The following is a 24,991-nucleotide window of genomic DNA, read 5'->3' on the forward strand; positions in this document are numbered from 1 at the left end:
GCATTGACTGTCATTCATATGTGCCACTGTGAAGTAAAAGTAATGTGCCAGGTAAGGCACATAAAAGGAGGTGTTTATGACGAGTAGCGTACGTCATAAGGCACAGTGGTAAAAGATTTCATGACGTACGTGACTCGTCCAAGGGCATTGAAGGGGTTAAATATCCTGTGTGATGGATATGTGACAACTTTATTACTATTTATTACTAACACGAATACACATCTTTGTTGAATCACATGCTGCACAAATGAAAATATCTTAAATACAGGAAGATTTATATCTTTTATTTCTTCTTATAACATTATTGTAAACTTGATTACATGAATCACTTGATATATCTTAGTAATATTAAGCTTTCACCTTTCTTATTTTATTGATAAATGCATTAGGGCTGAAACATCATGTCTGTGTTATAACATGGCCAGGGTTGGAGTCTGACAGCGCTCGTCTCAAATCAGCTGTCGTAACACAGGTGACATAAACAGCTGCTACAAACATAAATGACGCACTGATCCACTCACAAACCAGATCAGATCCCCTTCAGCTTTCCAGATGACATTCACCTTTTCACCGCTTCCTTGAGGATCTATTTTAATATTGGATTAAAAATGGAGCAACATGAAATACATTTTTTTTTCAAACATGAAAAGAAATTTTGCTCAATTATGACGAAACTGGCATAATGATGAGATGAAGTGAGAGAATTCAAATAAATTACAGTACATTATACAGTTACTGCCCTCCTGTATAATGGATCGTCCATTGCTAAGTCTTTCTTACAGGAGGGTGAAACCTTTTCAGTAGGAATTGTGTTTATTAGAGATAGATCTAGATTTTTATAACAATGTTTAAAGAAAGAAAGAAAGAAAGAAAGAAAGAACAACTTTATTCATCACACACTTGTGAAATTCCCTCTCTGCATTTAACCCATCTGAAGCAGTGAACACACACACACACATACCCAGAGCAGTGGGCAGCCATGCTAACAGCGCCTGGGGAGCAGTTGGGAGTTAGGTACCTCGCTCAAGGGCACCTCAGCCCAAGGCCGTCCCATATTAACCTAACCGCATGTCTTTGGACTGTGGGGGAAACCGGAGCACTCGGAGGAAACCCACGCAGACACGGGGAGAACATGCAAACTCCACACAGAAAGGCCCTCGTCAGCCGCTGGGCCCGAACCCAGAACCTTCTTGCTGTGAGGCGACCGTGCTAACCACTACACCACCGTGCCACCCATAAGTGGACATTGCATATGAAGAAATAAATATTAGTGCCGGTTTTGATTATTAGTAGAAAAAGTAGGACATTATCAAAAACGGATGACAGGCAAAGACAGTTACAAGAAACAGTACTGATTATATGATCATAAATATTGGAATACATGTTTAAATATTTATGTGGTATTTCTCAAATGTTTATATACTGTACAGGGGGCTGCAAAAGTAGTTATACAGTAAGGATTATTCCAGTATTATAATAGTGGTGCTAGGTTTCATTTAATACTAGAATTCATTTAATTAATTAAAAACATTATTACTATTTTTACCTTGACAAAGAATTTCCCAACAGGTGGACTGGATGTCGGGGAGCCGTTGACTGGCCACCACGTTCGCTGGATCTCACCCGTATGGACTTCTTTTTCTGGGGATGTGTAAAAGATAGGGTTTTCGCACGCACGCGACGTTCTGTTGATGCCATGATTCAGTTCATGTGGGAGGCTTGCCAGGAAATTGATGCTGATAAAGACCTTTGTGCCAGAGTGTGCATGGGTGTCAACACTCGATTAGTGGAGTGTGTGAATGCCGGGGGCAAACAGTTTGAACATTAAGGGCTTGATATGTTTATTATTGATCTGTTATTATTAATATGTTTGAATCTCATCTCATCTCATTATCTCTAGCCGCTTTATCCTGTCCTACAGGGTCGCAGGCAAGCTGGAGCCTATCCCAGCTGACTACGGGCGAAAGGCGGGGTACACCCTGGACAAGTCGCCAGGTCATCACAGGGCTGACACATAGACACAGACAACCATTCACACTCACATTCACACCTACGGCCAATTTAGAGTCACCAGTTAACCTAACCTGCATGTCTTTGGACTGTGGGGGAAACCGGAGCACCCGGAGGAAACCCACGCGGACACGGGGAGAACATGCAAACTCCGCACAGAAAGGCCCTTGCCGGCCCCGGGGCTCAAACCCGGACCTTCTTGCTGTGAGGCGACAGCGCTAACCACTACACCACCGTGCCGCCCCTAATATGTTTGTATAATCAATAAAATAACGTTTTGTGTGAACGTTTTGTTTTTCATTACTTTTGCAGCCCCCTGTGTAATCGTAAACAGTGATATTTTGTAAATAGCATAAATATTTTCAGTGCATTATTATGCAGATGGGAAATGAGGTATTAGGGGTATTGTGGTCTTCTACTTTTAATTACTCCATTTTTATTTACTTATTTTATTTTTAATTTATTCATCTTCAGTATCCTCTGTATCATTGCTCAGAGTGGTGGTGGATACGAGTGTATCTCAGGGACACTGGATGGGACGTCAGTGCATCAAAGTGCACCGCGCGCGCGCACACCACCACTTTTTTTTTTTAAATACTTCACACATACAGTAACCCAGGTTCAGGATCGAACCTGGTACCCTGGAGCTGTGAGGCAACAATGCTACCCACCACCACATTTTTTAAGATTTACTTGTTTTTTTTCTTTTTTAATCCTAATTTACTTCTGTCCAATTCCCATGCACTAGGTCACACCATTTACACAACAGCTTCCTGATCCACGATGAGCACGATGATTGCTAAAATATTACAGTTCCAACGCTGCTGCAACATTATTGTTGGCAGGAATGATTAACACAAATCTAATGTCTATCTGGGAATGCTGCGTAAGTGACAGTCAAGACCACTGCAAGGGAAAAAAAAAAGATTATTATTAGACTATAACCATTAAAGTATCAGAACATTGGGCACATGGCATACCAGCCTTAGGAATTAAAGCATATACACAGAACCATGGCCTCACTTTTTGTTTAGAAATGCCTTGATATGTCAAGAATGGCACAGGAATAGTTTTAAGCGTTAACAATAAATCTAATATAGTAATTTTTACAGTTAAAGTGATTTATATAGGTAGCGGTCTGAGTGAATGACCTTGACATCTGTGACGTCACAGCAGGAAGTCTATCAGTCTCATCGCCATTTCCGCTATACTAAAACACAGAGCTGACTGCAACTCCGATCCTCCATTTTGAGCTAATTTATCGCCGTGCCACGTAGATGTGTTGCTGGCCAGTGCAGCAACACGACAGAAGGTGGATTTACGTTGCATTCATGGCCCAAGAATGTTCAAACTGCAAAGATTTGGACGCGTTTTGCGAGTTGTTCACGGGCACATTGGGCGTCTATGAAGTGGTCTCTCCTCTGCTCTGCACATTTTACTGAAGACTCGTACGAAACCTCTGATCTGTTGAGAAGTGTTGGCTATAAACCCGTATTGAAAGAGGGTGCAGTACCAACAATTAAAGAAAAACTACAAGAAAAGGAAAGTAAGTTCAGTTGCACTAGTTCTCTTGGAGTGTGAGCTGAGGGTTGTTGCTAAAACTGGTGATGTCCCGCCCCGTCCCACGTTTTAGTAATTGCCTGAGCCGAGCAGTAATGGTGGAGTACTCAGTATGGAGAAAATGGAGAATGAGTGGAGCAGCCGTCTGATTTCTCCACTGGATATGCTTGCCTCAGCAGCAGTGTCTCGCCTTTACATGGAAGAAGTGAATGAACGGAGAACTGAATGAACAACTGAAAGTCAGATTGTTTCAAAACAATCGGCCACAAGGTCGGCCTTCAAGGAGTGAGAACACAGACGGGTAAGCTCCGACTCTCATTTGGATATAAAACATGTTTACCTGCATACATGTAACTTGAGATTATTTAATTTGCTTCAGAATGTGATTGTCTCAGTTCATCTGATTATTTAATTTGCCTTTTACGTTTTATCAGTGAAAATGCATGCATGTACATGTATGTTGCATAAGTTATAGCACCTATCCTGTTTTAATGAGAGTCAACCCACAATCAATGAAGTCAAATCAGTCTTAGTTGAGCAAGTCAGTAACGGGATTTCTTACTTTCACCATAAATTTTTATTTATATGACTTTGGTCTATAGCTGTAAAAGGCCTCGGCCTTAAAACCGGTTACTGCTGTGACGTGTCACACTCAGGGCTGGCTGGCTCAGCTCAAATGCCAACTTTGCAATCGATTTTAGCTCTCAAAAATATTCTTTAAATTCCCATTTATACAGCATACAAGAGTCAAGGATGGAGATGCTATCCACTCAGAAATGTATTTAAAAATAAAGGCTCTGCGTATCTGCTTTAACCATTTTGGGTTCCCTTTACATTTAATCCATTTTCAAACTGACCTTTGCTAATGATATGCTGCTGACAGTAATAAAGTCGAATGACATCATGGTTCATAAGGACAGAAGGGCTGGGATTTGACTCTATGACCTCTCACAGTCAAAGTGCGAATCATATCCCTGTGCAAATCCAATTAGATGTTCTTACTCCTTTCACTCCTACTGGATACTGGAAGTTCTTGCGAGTGAGTCTTGTTGATTTTGTAGTCAGCAATCTTTAATTTCCTCCATGGAGCCTTCGAGCTGATTTCCATCATCTGCCACTTGCTACACTGTTCGGCTGGTCAGGGAAGCTGTGAGTGGGAGAGAAAAGCAATCGATTCAACTCTCCATCAGCTGAAACACTGCGGGGGATTATGGCAAGGCCAGGCTACTGTGCTCAAGAATAATGCTGTTAGCATCACAACAGACTCAAAGCCAATCTTTTGGTTTCTATCAAACCTCTATTTTTCCACTTCTACAGTACGGTTAAAGTTTTCTGCTTAGGAAAAACAGGTTAAAGCATCAAGACTGCTTATATAAAGACAGACAACATTAAAATGACAAATGTAGGGATTTAACAACCCACCATTAGGAGCTCGGTGTGTGATTGTGTGTTATTCAGTGAGATGTGTGGGTGTGCATGCTCCATTTAAACATGAAAATCCTGCCATCTACAGAATGAGCTGTGCAATTAGAACACACCATTTCACACGACTTATTATAATCTCTCACATCCTGATGGCTCAAAATCTTCAGGTTTTAGATTAAACTCAAAAAAAAAAAAAACCCCACAACCTTCCATATTCAGTCAGCTTTATTACAAAAACAACCACACAAGAACGAAAGCACATACAGTATCAGACACATTTAACAGCAAAAGCAGAACAGTCAATGACATTAAATGTGATTGCTCAAATCTCCACAAATGACAAGCTACCTTTGACAAACAGAGGACAGAATATAAAACAATAAGGTTTTTGAAAGGGCGGCATGGTGGTGTAGTGGTTAGCGCTGTCGCCTCACAGCAAGAAGGTCCTGGGTTCGAGCCCCGTGGCCGGCAAGGGCCTTTCTGTGCGGAGTTTGCATGTTCTCCCCGTGGGTTTTCTCCGGGTGCTCCGGTTTCCCCCACAGTCCAAAGACATGCAGGTTAGGTTAACTGGTGACTCTAAATTGAGCGTAGGTGTGAATGTGAGTGTGAATGGTTGTCTGTGTCTATGTGTCAGCCCTGTGATGACCTGGCGACTTGTCCAGGGTGTACCCCACCTTTCGCCCGTAGTCAGCTGGGATAGGCTCCAGCTTGCCTGCGACCCTGTAGAACAGGATGAAGCAGCTACAGATAACGAGATGAGATGTTTTTGAAAAAGTGTGTGACAGGTAAATTTGGCCAAAAATTAAATACAGGGTGTTTCAAAAAAAATTGACATTATTTCACAATCTAATAACTTCGCTAATTCTCATTCAATTGACCTCAAATTTTAACAGCATGTACGGAAACAGGTCATTTATGTTTTTAGGTACAGAAATGCCATTTACTGGAAAAGAAAAAGGCGTTTGTGTTAGAGTACGCTTGAACACAGTCAAACAAGAATTTATGAGAGCATTTATGAGAGAATTATTTTTTAATTTAAAAAAAAAAACGCATCAACTGCAATGCAGATTTGGACATGGCACAAAAAGTTCAAAGAGGAAGGTGCATCCTTGTGCAGGGCAAAAGGATCTGGATGACCGCCAGCATTGGAAGAGACGGTCGAGCGGGTTCACGAATATTGAAAATTTGTGAAACTGTTCATGGAATCCACATACCTTTGAATTTCTCATTCAAATTTTGAGGAATAAAATCTTATATTGCTCAACATTAAGCCTGTTCAGTTTCATTTGCCTAGATTATGTAGTTTCTGGGATATTTACATCTCAAATTTTTTTTTGAAACACCCTGTACATGCTATCTGTTTCTTTTATACCAACCATCCATCATCTATAGCTGCTTATCATGTTCTACAGGGTTGCAGGCAAGCTGAAGCCTATCCCAGCTGACTATGGGCGAGCGGTGGGGTACACTCTGGACAAGTCGCCAGGTCATCGCAGTTATACTAACCAATTACTGTTAAAAAAAAAAAAATAATAAACATGGACAGCATGGCTCCATGACCTTCCATTCTATAGTAATGAAGCTAAAATTCCTCTGCCATATTTTAAAACTTGGAGATAGTCCCTACTGAGCAAACTCTTTCTGCTGCTATCTGGAGCCAGAGTCTGCACAGTAGAGATGAGAGTCGAAGTCTGGTACACCTACTCATTTGGTAGGCCCGTCCCCTTCTCCCAATACCAAGGTCCATAGCGCAGCAATGCGGTCAGTCACTTCATTCCCAAGCGTATCCATGAATTCTTATAATATACTAGAATTAAAAAAATAAATTTCTGGGTGAAATTTAAAAAAAAAAAAAAAAAGTTTGGATATCAGCATAGGGAAAACTGTCTGAATTAGACACTGTAGACAGAAAGCCAGTTTCAATTAAAGTGTGACATGGAAAAACCATTTCGTCACTGAAACATGAGGATGGGCAGAGCTAAACATTATACTGCAGACAGCCAGCAGGGGCGCTAGACCTGTGGGTCCTTCACTTTTTAGAGATGTTATGCTGTCCATGTTTTTTTTATTTTTATCAACAAGTCTTCAGTTAAATTTATGAAGTGTTTATCTTTTTGTTAGAAAATGAAAACATCAATGCAGCTAGCAGTCTAACAAACGATGAAACCATGGATTTCAAATGCATTTAAAAAAAAATATTTTACACTGGTATTGTTTAACACCTTCTCATCTCATCTTATTATCTCTAGCCACTTTATCCTGTTCTACAGGGTCACAGGCAAGCTGGAGCCTATCCCAGCTGACTACGGGCGAAAGGCGGGGTACACCCTGGACAAGTCGCCAGGTCATCACAGGGCTGACACAGACAAGCATTCACACTCACACCTACGGTCAATTTAGAGTCACCAGTTAACCTAACCTGCATGTTTTTGGACTGTGGGGGAAACTAGAGCACCCAGAGGAAACCCACACGGACACGGGGAGAACATGCAAACTCCGCACAGAAAGGCCCTCGCCGGCCACGGGGCTCAAACCCAGGACCTTCTTGCTGTGAGGCGACAGTGCTAACCACTACACCACCGTGCCACCCTGTTTAACACCTTAGTGATCATAAACCTCACCACTAAAATGCCATAAAGGTTAAAAAAAAAAAACACATTCAAAAAATTGTGTTTACTGATGTCTTTTAAAAAAAAAAAAAAAAAAACACCCCTGCATACAACTCACTGTGGAGCATGAATGTCTCATCTCTATCTCTAGCCGCTTTATCCTTCTACAGGGTCGCAGGCAAGCTGGAGCCTATCCCAGCTGACTACGGGCGAAAGGCGGGGTACACCCTGGACAAGTCGCCAGGTCATCACAGGGCTGACACATAGACACAGACAACCATTCACACTCACATTCACACCTACGCTCAATTTAGAGTCACCAGTTAACCTAACCTGCATGTCTTTGGACTGTGGGGGAAACCGGAGCACCCGGAGGAAACCCACAGGGAGAACATGCAAACTCCACACAGAAAGGCCCTCGCCGGCCCCGGGGCTCGAACCCAGGACCTTCTTGCTGTGAGGCGACAGCGCTAACCACTACACCACTGTGTCGCCCCGAGCATGAATGTGTTTTTAAAAAAAAAAAAACCCACACACATTCAGTCATGGAAAGGTAAGACAGAGTCGAAGGTAAATTAGCACCCAGAAAGAGCAGTGTTGTACTGCGTAGGCCATGCAGAGAAAGCTGTTCAGGGGAGCAGCTGCAGTTTGGAAAGCACGAGAAAGTTAGTGAAGTCATTCAATGCTACATGAGCATGCAGCAGTATTTTAGTCTTGGTTTTTTGGAGATTTGTCTACCTGGGGACGGCGTCTCCGAGGTCAGGTGTGCGGACGCGTTGTTGGTATTGTGGTTCTGGGAAGAATGGGCGTGTTTTTTCTGGGAAGGAGTGGCACTGGTTAAAGCTTCTTCCTCACCATCTCCGATGATGACAAGCTCTGCCTGAATGGAGCCTTCGTAGCTCTGGGCATCTTCTTCAGCTTTCTGATATCCCATGAAGATCATAGTAACAGGTTCGTCTGAAGGCAAAGTGTTTAGGATGCCGAGTTTCGAGTTCTCTCCGTAGGATAAAGGAGATGTATGATTCACAACAGAGTCTACATGCTGACTTTGAGTTCTTCTGAGTCGCTCTTGGGGGTTATAAATCTGCTTTGGGTCATTTTTTGTTTCTCCTCTATACATCTCATAGCTGTTGCCATTGCTGTTATAATATTCATGCTGGTCATTGTAATGGTGGATCATGTGAGCAGGTCCATGAACTTCCTGGTAGGGGTCGTGTACACTACTGTGACTGTACTCGAGCTCTGGCCATTCACTCAGACCCATATGATAAATCTCTGAGCCGTGGCTATTCTGGTAGTTCTTGAGACACTGAGGCTTGTTTTGCTCTTTTGGCTTCTTCCTTTTCTCTGTGGCCTGTTTAAGGAGCTCCTCCACCTCCTTTGGGCTGAGCTCATCCACTCCACTGGCTTCAGGTTGATCCAAGGCAGTATGTACAGCATATACAGACTTCAGGCCGTCATCGTACACCTTGATGCCGCGCTGCTGTATTTCATGGGCTGGGACTGTGCAGGTGGAGAGGACGCAGCTCTCACCAGTGCGCAGGTCCTTCTGCACGTTGATCTCCATGGCAAACAAAGCTGGGTGTGAAAGAGAAGGATGCAAACATTAAGAGTAAGAAAAAAAAAAAAAGATTTGCAGACCACAAGATGCACATGAATGTTTTTGCACATATGGGATTACCATTTCCAATACTACCTGAACAAATCAATCCATCAGTACACTGATCAATCCAAAAGTAAACATGCAACAAATCAACCAAGTAACAATCAACCATTCTCACCAACCAACAACCCATTCAACCAAACAATTACCAGGTTTCTGTTGGTCACTTCTGGTTCCTTGATCCACAGTTGGCCGTTTCCTCATGTTTAGAGGTGTGTAGGATTTTCGACCATCAGGAATTCCTTTATAAACATGGATAGGTTCTGCAAGGAACATGACACATAGTGGCCAATGCTTATTTCATCAACTAAGTGGAAATTTGTAATGTACGTAGGCCTAATTGTTTGTAATTAAACAATTTCTTTACCTGACTTGAAATTTTCATTTGCTGCCTGTAAGGAAATTCAAATATTGAGGTAAGAGGAGTCCTATAAATCACATCAAGGCCATAAATGCATTCTTAAGACCATAAGACTAACAATCCGAATGCTCAAACTTAATTTTTCACACAACAAATATTGCATATAGAAACATCTTCAGGAAGACCGACATCTGCATCTCGCCTGTCTGTAAACAGAATATGCCTTATTATTCTACCCACATTCACTGGATATGAGCAATCGAGCACGCTGATTAGCTATACTACTCCTCAGATATGAGCTCATATATCATGAGTAGAGAAAAACAAAATGGCGGGGCATGTTGTTGAACCAACCGAGGACGAAAAAAAAAAAAAAAAACCCTCTACTCGATAACAAAACCCTGGCACGGTGGTGTAGTGGTTAGCACTGTCGCCTCACAGCAAGAAGGTCCGGGTTCGAGCCCCGTGGCCAGCGAGGGCCTTTCTGTGCAGAGTTTGCATGTTCTCCCCGTGTCCGCGTGGGTTTCCTCCGGGTGCTCCGGTTTCCCCCACAGTCCAAAGACATGCAGGTTAGGTTAACTGGTGACTAAATTGACCGTAGGTGCGAATGTGAATGGTTGTTTGTCTCTGCGTCAACCCTGCAATGACCTGGTAACTTGTCCAGGGTGTACCCCACCTCTCACCCATAGTCAGCTGGGATAGGCTCCAGCTTGCCTGCGACCCTGTAGAACAGGATAAAGCGGCTACAGATAATGGATGGATTAATACACACAAAAAGTCTCTTATTTTCCAATAATTATTATAGCATTTTTCACAAATTGCTCCTGTCATTTCGCCAGTTTGTTTACATTCTAAGCAGAAATAATTTTGTCTTTTTTTTCTCAACCATCCTAAGCTTGTGTGTCTCATCTCATTATCTGTAGCCGCTTTATCCTGTTCTACAGGGTCGCAGGCAAGCTGGAGCCTATCCCAGCTGACTACGGGCGAAAGGCGGGGTACACCCTGGACAAGTCGCCAGGTCATCACAGGACTGACACATAGACACAGACAACCATTCACACTCACATTCACACCTACGGTCAATTTAGAGTCACCAGTTAACCTAACCTGCATGTCTTTGGACTGTGGGGGAAACCGGAGCACCCGGAGGAAACCCACGCGGACACGGGGAGAACATGCAAACTCCGCACAGAAAGGCCCTCGTCGGCCACGGGGCTCGAACCCGGACCTTCTTGCTGTGAGGCGACAGCGTTAACCACTACACCACCGTGCCACCCCTGACTTTTGTATAAAAGCCTTTATTGAATTTGCAAAAAATAAAAGATGCTCCATTTCTCACCATCTAGTGAATGTGGATAGAATAAAACAGTTATTCCACTTAATCTTGTCGTACATGGCTTATAGTGATCAGCTCATGTAGGACTCGATTTCGTAAAATAACTTAAATATTACCTTAATAATGTCCTCTGTGGACTTCTCGATGGCTTTCAGCCTGTTCAGGATGAGTCCTTCATTTGTGGAGATGTTGAGTTCTTCCCTCTCCAGAGCCTCAATTTCCTTCTCTATCCTACACGACATAGTGGTTATGGGACATAATTGAGTTTAGATGGATAGTTAGAGTCTAGCTCCCAGTACATTCCCTTTTGGTACCCACAGACTGCAGCTGAGCTCCGGTACAGAATCCAGACATGGTTCAATGCCAGTCAGCCCCACTGCTGGCACTCACTCTGGCATTTACTAACGATGTAGAATAAGCTGGAGGTTGCAAGATGATATTGCAAGTCACTGTGTGATATGAGAAAATATTTGGCAATGATCTGGGAGTTCACTTTGCAAAATACGGATCGTGTGGACTTATCGTTAGTCTCAGTAATTTCACAAAAAAGTCATCACAAGTGACACAGACACCAGGATTGCCCTGCTAGAGTGCAAGAGCTTATAATATGAACCTATAATAGCTTATAGCATCACATCATTGCACCTCTGTTGCATCATGCTTCATTCTTATTCTCTGGTGTGAAACCAGGAAGTGGTACAGGGCAAATGACTAGAACAAAACAGAGTTCTCTAAATGCCACTGTAAACTGCCTTACAAAATGCCCTACTACTTTATTTAGCGCAAGAAAGCACTGAATACAGTTTATTTGCCCTAAATGTCAATCCATTTTGGGTAGAGACAGTGAAGCATCAGGGACTGGGACAAGTAGAGGTGAACAAATTAACCTCCTCACTTAAGGCAGACTTTTTTTTTTTTAAGAAAACTAAAAATCACAGTATGTGGGTTGTCTCCCCCCCCCCATTTTCCTTTTCCAGTTTTGACTGGGATTGTTGTTGAACTTACTTTACATTGTTGGCAATACATGTTTCTCAAATTCATGCTGTCTAATATTTGTGGTCTGAAATGGAGCTACATATAAAAAGTTACCACTTAAAGTAAACAAGTCCACATGACAACAAGTAAACTATATTTTTTTTTTCTCAACCATCCTAACCTTGTGTGTCTCTCATCTCATTATCTCTAGCCACTTTATCCTGTTCTACAGGGTCGCAGGCAAGCTGGAGCCTATCCCAGCTGACTACGGGCGAAAGGCGGGGTACACCCTGGACAAGTCGCCAGGTCATCACAGGGCTGACACATAGACACAGACAACCATTCACACTCACATTCACACCTACGGTCAATTTAGAGTCACCAGTTAACCTAACCTGCATGTCTTTGGACTGTAGGGGAAACCGGAGCACCCGGAGGAAACCCACACGGACACGGGGAGAACATGCAAACTCCGCACAGAAAGGCCCTCGCCGGCCACGGGGCTCGAACCCGGACCTTCTTGCTGTGAGGCGACAGCGCTATCCACTACACCACCATGCCATCCTGTGTGTGTGTTATATATACACATAATCGCAAAGCAGCTTTACAGCATTAGTGCCTCAATCAGAGGTGACTGATGAGTCAAAGCTTCCAAGGATACAGCTAAGCAAGAAGAAACCTTGACAGGAGCCAAGACTCTGGCTGGTCCTGGATATCAAGTTATTTTCAGATCAGATATCTTTGGAATCGGTACACTTGAGGTAAAGGAGGTTGTTCAGCAGGCAATTAAAAAAGGCATTCCAGAATTGTCACAGGACGCTCAGAATAGTCACAGGAGGACCTCAGCTTGGCAGAAGCAGCATCCAGTTAACGTTGAGCTCTTTTAGGAATTTTGATTGTTTGCAGAATTACTTGACAAACAGCATGAAATCAGAATGAGGGTATACTTGAGGCCTAAACACGCACGCGCAAGTGAGTTTACTTACCGATGAATGTTGCTTTGTAGTGCTTTGGTCTGCTGGGTAACATCCTGAGCTGTCTGCTCTTTCTGGGATGCTCCAGCACTCGTGCCACCCATAAGCCATAGATCTCTTGCAGATTTTTTCTGTTTGACATGCAGCAAAGAATATTGCATGCTGTATTTCTATTACATTAGTTATTATTAATATTAAATTTTAATCAAGGAACAAATACAGGGGGCTGCAAAAGTAGGCATACAGTAATGAAAAACAAAATGTTCACACAAAACAGTATTAAATGAAACCTAGCACCACTATTATAATCAGGGTTTCCCCAGGTTTGACCACCATAAATTTAAGACCTTTTTAAGACCACTTAAATGAGAATTAAGACCTACATCGCACCCATTATGCGGTCGTAGAACACCAGATCAAATTCCCAATAATGACAAATGTTTCAAGTAAAAATACTTTTATAATAAAAGTTACATACTTAAGTCATTACGTGCATTGCTTGTCAAATCTTCACATTCAAGACAAGCAAGACCGAATTCCACAGGAGAATGTTGTAACAACTTCCGAGTCTGGGAACATAGCCTTAAAGAGTTCGCTTATGCCCTCATTCGAGCTGTACGAGTGGTGTTCCGTAATTGTTTTTAAAATCCAGAGCACCTCTGCCCGAAGTGTCGGGGTTCCACTGACACCCATCATGCCACTGCTCGGCCCTTGTGTTGTTGCTAGCCTTGCCGATGATGTCTGGCTTGGCTGATGCTGCTGATATCGACAGTGGTGCTCGTGCCAACTCCAGGTGCATTCGGAGATTAAACCGTGCAGAACTGAGCGATGGGCTGGTGGCGGTGGAGGGCAGATGCAATGTGCTTTGAGCTCATGTGAGACTCTAAAGCGAAATGACCTATAGTGGACAACTTGAAGGTCTTTCGACAAACACAGCATCTTGCTTCAACATCGCTTCCAGGAACCTCCCTCACCCAATCACGATATCTTTCATCTGAAAGCCACTGCTGATTAAAACGACACTTCCCCATGCTGCGATTCGCGGAGTCTCCTCTCCACCACGGACTCCAACGACTGCGCCGTATCAATATTGTTTCTTTCTTTGCGCATACTCCAAGAAATTCACTGATGTTACACAAAACCCACGTTTTCACATTGTAGAATAGTATGAGTAAATTTAAGACCTTTGTTTAAAAAATTAAGACTTGGGCAAAGCAATTTAAGACTTTTTAAGGCCTTAATTTTGGAATATTACATTTAAGACTAAAGACTTAAGACCCCGCGGCTACCATGATAATACTGGTAATACTGGAATAATCCTTACTGTATACCTACTTTTGCAGCCCCCGTATTTGTCTAGATTTACATCTCCAAAATTGTATTTCCAAACAATCTTGGAAAAATATCCTCATTCATTCATTCTCTATACTGCTTATCCATTGTGGGTCATGGGCGAGCTGGCAATCCCAGCAGACATTGGATGAGCGGCGGGGCACACCCTGGACAGGTCGCCAATCTATTGCACGGCTAACACAGAAGGACAAACAGCCATTCACACTCGCATGGGTAATTCAGAGGAGTCAGGTGACCTAATCCACAGGTCTTTGGACTGTAGGATGAAACCAGAGCACCTGGAGGAAACCCACACGGACACGAGAACATGCAAACTCCAGACAGAAAGGCTATCTGGCAGGTTCGAATTCAGAACCTGCTTGCTGTGAGGTGACAGCGTGAATGGTCATTTGTCTCTGAATCAGCCCTGTGATGACCTAGCGACTTGTCCAGGGTGTACCCCACCTCTTGCCCATAGTCAGCTGGGATAGGCTCCAGCTCGCCTGTGACCCTGTACAGGATAAGCAGCTACAGACAATGGATGGATGGACATTTGTGCGATTGAGTGATTAAAAAAAAATAAAATCAGTAAATAAATAAAATAAAATCAATCACATGTTGCATTAATGATATCATGTCACTGTGTAGATCAGTTAACTCGTTAGAATAGGCACGCCGAGTTTAGTTTGTAAGCTAGGCAGACTATGTCCTGGTCTCCTACTCAGAAGCAGTGATGGGAATAACGGCGTTAGAAATTAACGGCGTTACTTTTTTTAGTAACGAGTAATCTAACTAATTACTTTTTACATCGTTATAACGCCGTTCCCGTTACTTACAATAAAATACTATGCGTTACTTTATTAAAGCCGTTTTCATCTGGCACGCTGCTCGTTCAGCCTTTCTTTACTCTGCTTTCGTGTGGGGCGGGGAGACGCGAGACAACAGCATAGTAAGCCAATCAGAGTAGATTTGGACAACATACGTAGGTAGGCTCCGCCTAATGCACTACTGCGCACACTTTCAATGAGAAGACACAGCGATGGCGAGCGGTCAGCCCAGCACTGCGCTTTCACATTGGAAATACAGCCATTACTTTTCATTACTTGAAATAAAAAGCAAAAATGTGTACGTGCAATGCACATTATGTCGAGGAACAAAGCGTTTGTCCTCGTCAGTGGCCAGTAATTAGTAACAATTTTAATAACTACAAAAATATATTACATTTGATAGATGTCTTATCTCTCATTATCCCACAAAAATATTAATCTATAGTGTAGATAACGTTATTAATTGGTTTTGTTAAGTGTCAATTTCAGTCATTAAACACATTTAACATTCACTTTTATTATGATTACACTAATTGAATTTGATTTTTTTTTTTGGGGGGGGGGGGGGGGGACGACAAAATGTAACGGAATAATTACTTTCCCTGGTAAATAGTTACTTTTATGACAAAGTAACTCCGTTACTAACTCAGTTACTTTTTGGGAAAAGTAACTAGTAACTATAGTTACTTTTTGAAAGTAGCGTGCCCAACACTGCTCAGAAGTACGAGGTGGGGAGGGGGTTGTGGGTAGGGTGCCAGAAGCCTGAGGCAGAGGGAGTGGGGGAATCTATCAAATAGCATACCTCTAAAGCCTAGGTCACAACCGGACATATGATTTTTTGGCCGTGCGATTTTTGGCATTTCCCCAAATCGCTGCGTTTTTTTTGTTCATGGAGAAAGACGCACGTTGGCCGCAAGTTTGTCTTGCAACCTGAAAAAAAACGTAAGTGCCCGTAGAGTTTGACATGACAAAGAACCTCTGCGGCCAGTCTACGGCTCGAAAATCAGCACGTCACATTAGTCTGGTTAACACTAGACCATATCACAAGTGAAATACGGTCTGGAATCCACCTATTGAATTTCTCGTAGGGGAGGTGTGGTTTACGATTGTCAACGGCCGTTTATTGGACGTTGCGAATGTCTATCATTTGGCGTATACGTAGCCCATGGCCAATCATGGCAGTTGTACCCGGTGACGTAGTTAGAGCGACGAAGACGCTGTTCTTTTTTTAAAACAAACTTACGCTCTAAACTATTCAGAACAGTGTCTAAAGCTTGATCGAAAGTTTGGTTCGTATCGCTCGCCGCCATGTTAAATGTGATCCGTAAACAGTCCCAAATAAACTACAAGCTTCCGTTTGTCGAGTAGTACGCGTCACCGTCTTTCCACCCCTCCCCACTCTCTGATTGGCTCCCTAACTCAGGCGAGCCTTTAGACCATAGTTTCCATGCCGTCTTTTCAGATCGGAACGATTGTGCAAAGCAGCATGGGATTTCCCAGGCTAACGTCACATGCGCGCCCTCCGTGCGTTTCACGCGCGCCCTCCGTGCGTTTCTTGCGTTTTTTTACACGTAGACCGGCCGTAGGAGCACGTATGGCCGGTTGTGACCGAGGCTTAACTTTGCATAGTACCAATGCAATTAGGAGTATAATCTTTCAGCTGTTCCATTAGGGGTCGCCACAGCAGATCTGTTCTGCACATTTGATTTGGTGTCGGTTTTACACCAGATGCCCTTCCTGACGCAACCCTCCCCAGTCTATCCAGGCTTGGGACTGGCACCAAGTATGCACTGTCTTGTACAAACCCAGTGACTGGGAATTTTACCTAACCTGCATGTCTTTGAACTGTGGGGGAAACCGGAGCACCCAGAGAAAACCCACACGGACACGGCGAGAACATGCAAACTCTACACAGAAAGCCCCCCCCATCAGCCGTGAGGTTTGAACCCGGAACCTTCTTGCTATGAGGCGACAGAGCTAATCACTGCACCACCGTGCCACCGCAATTTGGAGTACAATATTATGCATGTAATCAGGGGCATCGTAGTGGGGGGGAAAGGGGGACTGAGTTACCAGGGCCCCAAGTGGGGGGAGGGCCCTTGAGGAGTCTGTAATTTTATTTTCCTTTAAATATCAATACCATTTAAAGATCACATGTTGCTAACTAATGTAAATGTATTGTTTTGGGTAAATAAATCGTTTGATTAATGGATTGAATTGTGTGTCCTAGCCTACATATAGTGTCCGGGGACAGGCCCCCCCCCCACCCTTTGCACGATATGGTTTAGTCCGCTTTCACCGGGCTTTTTAACTAAGCGCATTTAACGTAGCGTTCATTCTGCTGAAGCAGCGCTGCGCATTGTAGGCTATCTGTGCTATGGAAGATGATGCACAAGAAAACAAAATCCGGTTTTCAGAAACAAAAAGAGAGGCAGGAAAGAGGCAAGAAAAGAAATGAGGGAAAGCAACTGCTCATAAACTTCTTTCCCGAGAAAGGTGAGCCCAAATGTGAAAGCAAATAGCCTACATTAAATGAACACCCGTGGTTATAAATGCTTCAATACCACCGCGATTGTCAGTGCTAAAAACTGCACAACACAAAATTAGAAATAACATGATGCCTTTTTTGTTTACATTCCAATAGTATACTAATCGAAAATTGAATTAATCTTTATTATTGGGTCATAACAATTAGGCTAATGGCCTAATTTAGTCTCAATGTCATAGGTGTTTGGTGACCTTTGGTGGCATTTACTGTTACAACTTTTAATCATTCTGCAAATAAAACAAAGATTCAGTGAAGTATTGTGTGATTAGGGTTTTTTTAATTCATTTACGAGTTGTTAGATTAATGTGTGGCTACATAACTGACTGGACTGGTAGTACGCCCTTGTTGTTAGATACTTTCAGCATTGTTAACTACTGAGCTTTTTTTTTGGGGGGGGGGGGGGGGGGGGGGGGGCATGGCCACTGCTTGTGCATAGGGCGCAGAATTTGGTGCTACGCCCCTGCATGTAATGAAATAGGTTAGTATACCACTCATGTTTGTTAGCCTATCTATTACACACAGGGCGACAAGATTCTACTTTCTGTCCAACTAGCTTACATAGCATAAGGTGAAGGTGAGGTTTGGTCATACAAGCCAAAACTGCCACGGTCTAAAATTCACCTTCAGTTGCTGAAGTTTCAGTTTTTCCTGGTCAATCTCCAGCCGCTTTGAGGCAATGTCCTCCTGGATTTTTCGTTTACTCTGCATATAAACATTCACGTACAAGTTTAAACTGATTATTTAAAAAAAAAAAAAAAAAAAAAAAAAAAAAAAACCCCCATCCTTATCATGAAAATTAACAGAATAATAGAATCATGTTCGTCATACAGAGACTCAGCAAAGCCTTAATATTACACAGATAGTTGGTTGTAGCAGAATGATTGGCAAGCAAATCATCATGAATATATACAACTTCAATTGCGATAAAAATTATCCTCTACATAATTTATCCAATTTTCTCTGTAATAAAGCAAGACTACATTACTGTAATGGCTTGAAGTCTCTCCTTCAACAGTTCTGCCTCTTCCATCACGACTCTAAAGAGGACAAAAACACATTCATCAGTTCTAGATACATTTACAAACACATTCACAGCTTTACACGATTATATTTTGCCAGCTTGAAGTCTGATTAATAAAATGACGTGTGCTGAGTGGATGTGGATTCGACTTCGTGATCGGAAAGCAATATGGGCCAACTGAAGATGGTGAGGAAGTCAGCAGTCTCATGTCGCCCTCTTCCTCACTGCGATGCCAGGAATAGCATGAGTGGTGGCTCTGACCGACACACATGGACTCCAAAAATAATCTGCCTGACAGGATTTTGTCATCACAGACAGACGGTCATCATTCAACACTTCTAAATCAGCGATGTGGACCAGTGGAGATCTGCAGGTTTCCTACACCACGGATATCGTACATGGAAATGTGATCGATATTCTATTAACCAATACACTTTACACATATTGCATCATTCCAAAATAGGGTCTATTCAAACGACCAGTGGATTCACACAGTATAGTTTCACTGAAACCCATAATCATGGGTAATTCCTGAATTGAGAGTTATTTATATCTTGAAAAGTCCAGGAATTCCAGTTTCTGATGAATTCAAGTTAATAGCTAATGATAGTCAGATTAATCTACTAGTTAGGACTGGATGTATGTATAACTATAACTTCCAGGTGATAGAGGTCAGTCAATCAGTTTGCTGGGCAGGAGCTTGTTTTTATTGTACGCAGTGTGTAATATAGAGCCAGACGTCACAAACGTCTAGCTTAGATTACTAAATAATTTGATCCGGTTTTAGAGGAGTATGATGATTTCAGCATGATAAATCAGAGTGCTCAGCTCGTTTATTAGTTCCAATCTAAGTGTAAATCAGATTCCTGTGCAAACTTCAGTACATTTACATTTATTTACTCACCGCAAGCAATCACTTGGTTTTTTTCCCTTTAAACCATCATAAAACATAATAATAATGCTAAAATGTTAACATTACAAATGCTTAATGGACTTAGTGTGACAAGGCGGAAAGGTCCGAATGCTTGAAGCTGTATGGAAAGTCCTGCTCAGAACCAGTTGCTTGAACACAACGCTGTCCCCCCCCCCCAAGCAGGACACACTCCAACACAGACACATACTCCTCCTGTTCCCTGCATTCCCAGAGTCTAGGAATAGATAGCAGGCCACCCGGAGCTACAGACCCACCCTACTCCACTGTGACACTGACTCATACATCTCTAACAACAGACGACAGGTGACATCAACAGGACTATTTCCTGCACAAAATGAACAAGTAGACCTCCGTGCCAACGGCATCACCTTCACCGCCTACAAGTCTGACCCTTCTCCTTACTAATTTGTATAGTGGAAAATCCCTTAAAATATACTTCGAACAGGGAGGAATCTATTCAAGAATAACTATTTTAGAGACATTTGACCTTAACCCTGTTTGGATCCATTTCAAAATCTAAATCAGTTCATCTGCTGGTACGAGTGATGATTTGATATAAATCTTACAAACATTCAACCACTCGAATAATTTAAATGAGAATCTCAGATCGATGGACAACCCAAAAGCATAACCCATGGTGGCACGGTGGTGGAGTGGTTAGCACAGTCACCTCACAGCAAGAAGGTTCTGGGTTCGAGCCCAGCGGCCGGCGAGGGCCTTTCTGTGTGGAGTTTGCATGTTCTGCCCGTGTCTGCATGGGTTTCCTCCGGGTGCTCCGGTTTCCCCCACAGTCCAAAGACATGCAGTTAGGTTAACACAGGACGGCCTTGGGCTGAAGTGCCCAAGAGTGGCGGCGCGTACGCATGCAGCGGCTTTGCTCTCCTGTGATAAACTAAATTTCGTTGTACATTTGTGCAGTGATAATAAAGGCATTCTATTCTGTAATACCTTCACCACCTTAACCTGCCCTTAAAGGTTGTAGCCTCCCATGGAGATTATCAAATGAGCTCCACACGTCCAGTTCAGTCCAGTCTCCTCGGTTATTTGCTGTAGGGAGGAAGTTTCCTCTAATCTGATCAACGGTGACTTAAGCACCAAATCTCTTGTAGCATCTGCTGCAATATAACAACTGGACAAACACTTGGTAACCCACAGCTATTGTAATACACACAGGCATTACTATAAACTATGAAAATTACCACCAGTGTTTTAGCAGAAACAAGCTAATTGCTCTCATAATTTAAAGCGCCAATCATTTGCATTTGTTTATGCAAATTGGTTCAATAAAAATAGTAACAACGATTAGGAGGAATTTCATCTCATCTCATTATCTGTAGCCGCTTTATCCTGTTCTACAGGGTCGCAGGCAAGCTGGAGCCTATCCCAGCTGACTACGGGCGAGAGGCGGGGTACACCCTGGACAAGTCGCCAGGTCATCACAGGGCTGACACATAGACACAGACAACCATTCACACTCACATTCACACCTACGGTCAATTTAGAGTCACCAGTTAACCTAACCTGCATGTCTTTGGACTGTGGGGGAAACCGGAGCACCCGGAGGAAACCCACGCGGACACGGGGAGAACATGCAAACTCCGCACAGAAAGGCCCTCGCCGGCCCCGGGGCTCGAACCCGGACCTTCTTGCTGTGAGGCGACAGCGCTAACCACTACACCACCGTGCCGCCGGAGGAATTTCTAAGTAGATTTATTTGCTGTAAATATTAATATAATGCTGCAAATACTAGCAGCAAAAACTTTAACATAAGACAGACATGAAAGGGACTTAAAGTCTGAGATCCATGTAAATGGTCTGCACAACTTTTAGCATCGTACTCATGAGGATACCAAGCAGAGAATAGGTCATAGTGTGTTATGCACTAGTTTGTAATTCATTACACACAAACAGTTTCAAACCTGAGTGAGAATGACTCTCACTTCAACACGTGCCTCATTCAATCCATCAGGACTGCTTCCAGGAACCTGCCGTGCACACTTTGTGGCATTAACAGATTAGTTAACACCCAGCAGTCACAAGCAGAAAAGAAAAAAAATCTGACCCTTTACACCGAGGCCACCACATATTTAAACTCTCTCTCTCCAACAGGCAATTCAGAGGAAGTGGTGCCAAAACCACCACAGCTGCTTTCCACATGCAGTGAGATTTATGAACACTGAACTGTCTCACAAACATGATGACCGTGCCACAGAGGGCACTGTGTTTTGCATGCAATCAGTTTTGTGTGCAATATTCTCATCTCTTAAACATCCTTGCATATCATATAATATACATTTCTGTTCAAAGCAAACATATTACCAGTTATGTCTACATCCCTGTCTTTATCTTACTGTAATGTTTACATGTGTAATGAGAAGGTCACAATGTGTGTGGCACGGTGGTGTAAGTGGTTAGCACGGTCGCCTCACAGCAAGAAGGTTCTGGGTTTGAGCCCAGCAGCTGGCGGGGGCCTTCCTGTGTGGAGTCTGCCTGTTCTCCCCGTGTCTGCGTGGGTTTCCCCCACAGTCCAAAGCCATGCGGTTAGGTTAATATGGGACGGCCTTGGGCTGAGGTGCCCTTGAGGGACGCACCCAACTCCCAACTGCTCCCCGGGCGCTGTTAGCATGGCTGCCCACTGCTCTGGGTATGTGTGTGTGCTCATTGCTCACACGTGTTCACGGCTTCAGATGGGTTAAATGCAGGGAGGAATTTCACAAGCATGTGACGAATAAAGTTCTTCTTCTTCAATAAACACATTCAAATTTGTTTAAAGTACAAATTCCTCAAAAACCCTAGTGCACCTTGCGAACAAGGCACAATTTGATTCAATAAATAATGAATCATTTTGGGATCATTTTACAGGAATTATATTTTGTGGTACTATAAAGTAAATGAAGTAAATTAATATATCAGAAACATAATGTGTAATGTCTATAACCACAATAAGAGCTCAATAACCGAGTCAAATTCCTTTTATGATCTATAAAGTCAGTAAAGCACAAGTCGACTCAATTCGATTCAGTAAATAATGAATCATTTTGGGATCATTTTACAGGAATTATATTTTGTGGTACTATAAAGTAAATGAAGTAAATTAATATATCAGAAACATAATGTGTAATGTCTATAACCACAATAAGAGCTCAATAACCGAGTCAAATTCCTTTTATGATCTATAAAGTCAGTAAAGCACAAGTCGACTCAATTCGATTCAGTAAATAATGAATCATTTTGGTATCATATCACAGGAATTATATCTTGTGGTACGTTAAAGTAAAAGAAGAAAAATTCATAAATCAGAAACATATAATGTGTAATGTCTATAACAAGAGCTCAATAACGGAGTCAAATTCCCTTTATAAGGCCAGCAAAGCATGAGTCGATTAATTCGATTCAGTAAATAATGAATCATTTTAGTACCATTTTACAGGAATTATTATAATTCGTAGTACTTTAAAGCAAATGAAGAAAATTCATAAATCAGAAACATATAAATGTGTAGTGTCTATAAATCACAATAGGAGCTCAATAATTGAGTCAAATTCCTTTTATAAAGCCAGTAAAGCATGAGTCGATTCAATTCGATTCAGTAAATAATCATTTTGGTATCATATTACAGGAATTATATTTCATGATACTATAAAGTAAATGAAGTAAATTAATATATCAAACAATGTGTAATGTCTATAAGCATAACAAGAGCTCAATAACTGAGTCAAATTCCTTTTATTATCTATAAAGTCAGTAAAGCACGAGTCGACTCAATTCGATTCAGTAAATAATGAATCATTTTGGTACCATATTACAGGAATTATATTTTGTGGTACGTTAAAGTAAAAGAAGAAAAATTCATAAATCAGAAACATATCATGTGTAATGTCTATAACTAACAAGAGCTCAATAACTGAGTCAAATTCCCTTTATAAGGCCAGTAAAGCATAAGTCGATTCAATTCGATTCAGTAAATAATGAATCATTTTGGTACAGGAATTATAATTCGTACTACTTTAAAGCAAATGAAGAAAAAAGTCATAAACCAGAAACATATAAATGTGTAATGTCTATAAATCACATAAGAGCTCAATAATTGAGTCAAATTCCTTTTATAAGGCCAGTAAAGCACGAGTCGATTCAATTCGATTCAGTAAATAATGAATCATTTTGGTACAGGAATTATTATAATTCGTACTACTTTAAAGCAAATGAAGAAAAGTCATAAATCAGAAACATATAAATGTGTAATGTCTATAAATCACATAAGAGCTCAATAATTGAGTCAAATTCCTTTTATAAGGCCAGTAAAGCACGAGTCGATTCAATTCGATTCAGTAAATAATGAATCATTTTGGTATCATATCACAGGAATTATATTTCGTGGTACTGTCAATTAAATAAAGAAATAAATTCATAAATAAGAAACATGCACACGCTTAAGTCTTACACAGTGTTCTTATAATGTGTAATGTCCATAACCACAACAAGAGCTCAATAACTATGGCCTTTAAAGCATGAGTCGATTCGAGTTGATTCGATTCAGTAGGAGTGACCGTTCTGTGGTACTTGACAGTTTAAAAAAAAAAAAAAAGTTCAATTCATTATTAAGACGCATGCGCAGAATTCATTCTTACACAGTTAGTGTTAACTGAGTATATAAAACACTGATACTACTAATATAATAGTAGAAAAATATTTACCAAGGTAAGGTATTGAAGCCCAAACTATATTTATGAGTAATCTCGAGTCTCCCTTTATCTAATATAATGTAATAAAGTACATTTGTAGCACAAGTATTTTAAAACTATAATATTAAAAGCACACACACTCACCAGGTCTCCTGAAGGCAAATGAACAGATTGTTACTACGGCTACTTTAACGGCGCGCGCAGGTGCTATGGGCGGGGAAATGCCGATGACTGACATCGTGCTGCACCAATCAGAAGAGAGCACAGTCCAACAACCCGGAAACTGCCTGTGGAAATGCATTTAGTTTTATTAAACATTACAGCCATAACATAATCATTTATCTTTCTGCATTACGTACTGGCTACAACACTTTATGGTACTTTGTAACAAAAAAGGTGGACTCTTTCATATAATGCACCTATTATTTTTATTTATATTATTTCCTAGAAAAAAAGTCATACTTGAATTTAAATGTAAGCTGCACAGAAAAGTGTGCTAGATGTGATTAAGTCTGTTAAAGTTAGAGGTATATAAACAGTTAAACGATTATGATTACTAGGGTGGCATGGCGGTGCGGTGGTTAGCACTGTCTCCTCACAGAAAGCAGGTTCTGGGTTCGAACCATCTGGTTGAGCAGGGCCTTGATGTGTGGAGTTTGCATGTTTTCCTCATGTCTGCGTGGGTTTCCTCCGGGTGCTCCAGTTTCCTCCCACATTCCAAAGACATGCAAGTT

The 24,991-nt window shown here is 41.9% G+C and overlaps 1 protein-coding gene across 3 annotated transcripts; it reads right to left on the bottom strand.

The window, feature by feature from the left end:
• Window positions 1–381: 381 nt before the first annotated feature.
• Window positions 382–24,462, bottom strand: palmda (palmdelphin a). Of its 3 annotated transcripts, XR_009650246.1 has the most exons (10): window positions 24,402–24,462; window positions 18,606–18,657; window positions 18,242–18,322; window positions 12,926–13,044; window positions 11,081–11,195; window positions 9,635–9,659; window positions 9,417–9,530; window positions 8,343–9,182; window positions 4,428–4,717; window positions 382–586 (listed from the first exon to the last, which is right to left on the bottom strand). XR_009650246.1 is itself a non-coding variant. In XM_060898164.1 (9 exons), exons 2-9 carry the CDS (start codon window positions 18,648–18,650, stop codon window positions 4,692–4,694), a joined length of 1,365 nt encoding a protein of 454 aa, XP_060754147.1. In that variant the 5' UTR covers window positions 18,651–18,657; window positions 24,402–24,462; the 3' UTR covers window positions 4,405–4,691. The 3 variants fall into 3 exon arrangements, 2 of the variants coding, with proteins under 2 accessions (XP_060754147.1, XP_060754148.1); XM_060898164.1 differs by lacking the exon at window positions 382–586 and having other exon boundaries at window positions 4,405–4,717; XM_060898165.1 differs by lacking the exons at window positions 382–586; window positions 11,081–11,195; window positions 18,606–18,657; window positions 24,402–24,462 and having other exon boundaries at window positions 4,405–4,717; window positions 18,242–18,315.
• Window positions 24,463–24,991: the final 529 nt, after the last annotated feature.

This window comes from Neoarius graeffei, chromosome 17, assembly GCF_027579695.1.
Source record: "Neoarius graeffei isolate fNeoGra1 chromosome 17, fNeoGra1.pri, whole genome shotgun sequence".
Classification (NCBI taxonomy): domain Eukaryota; kingdom Metazoa; phylum Chordata; class Actinopteri; order Siluriformes; family Ariidae; genus Neoarius; species Neoarius graeffei.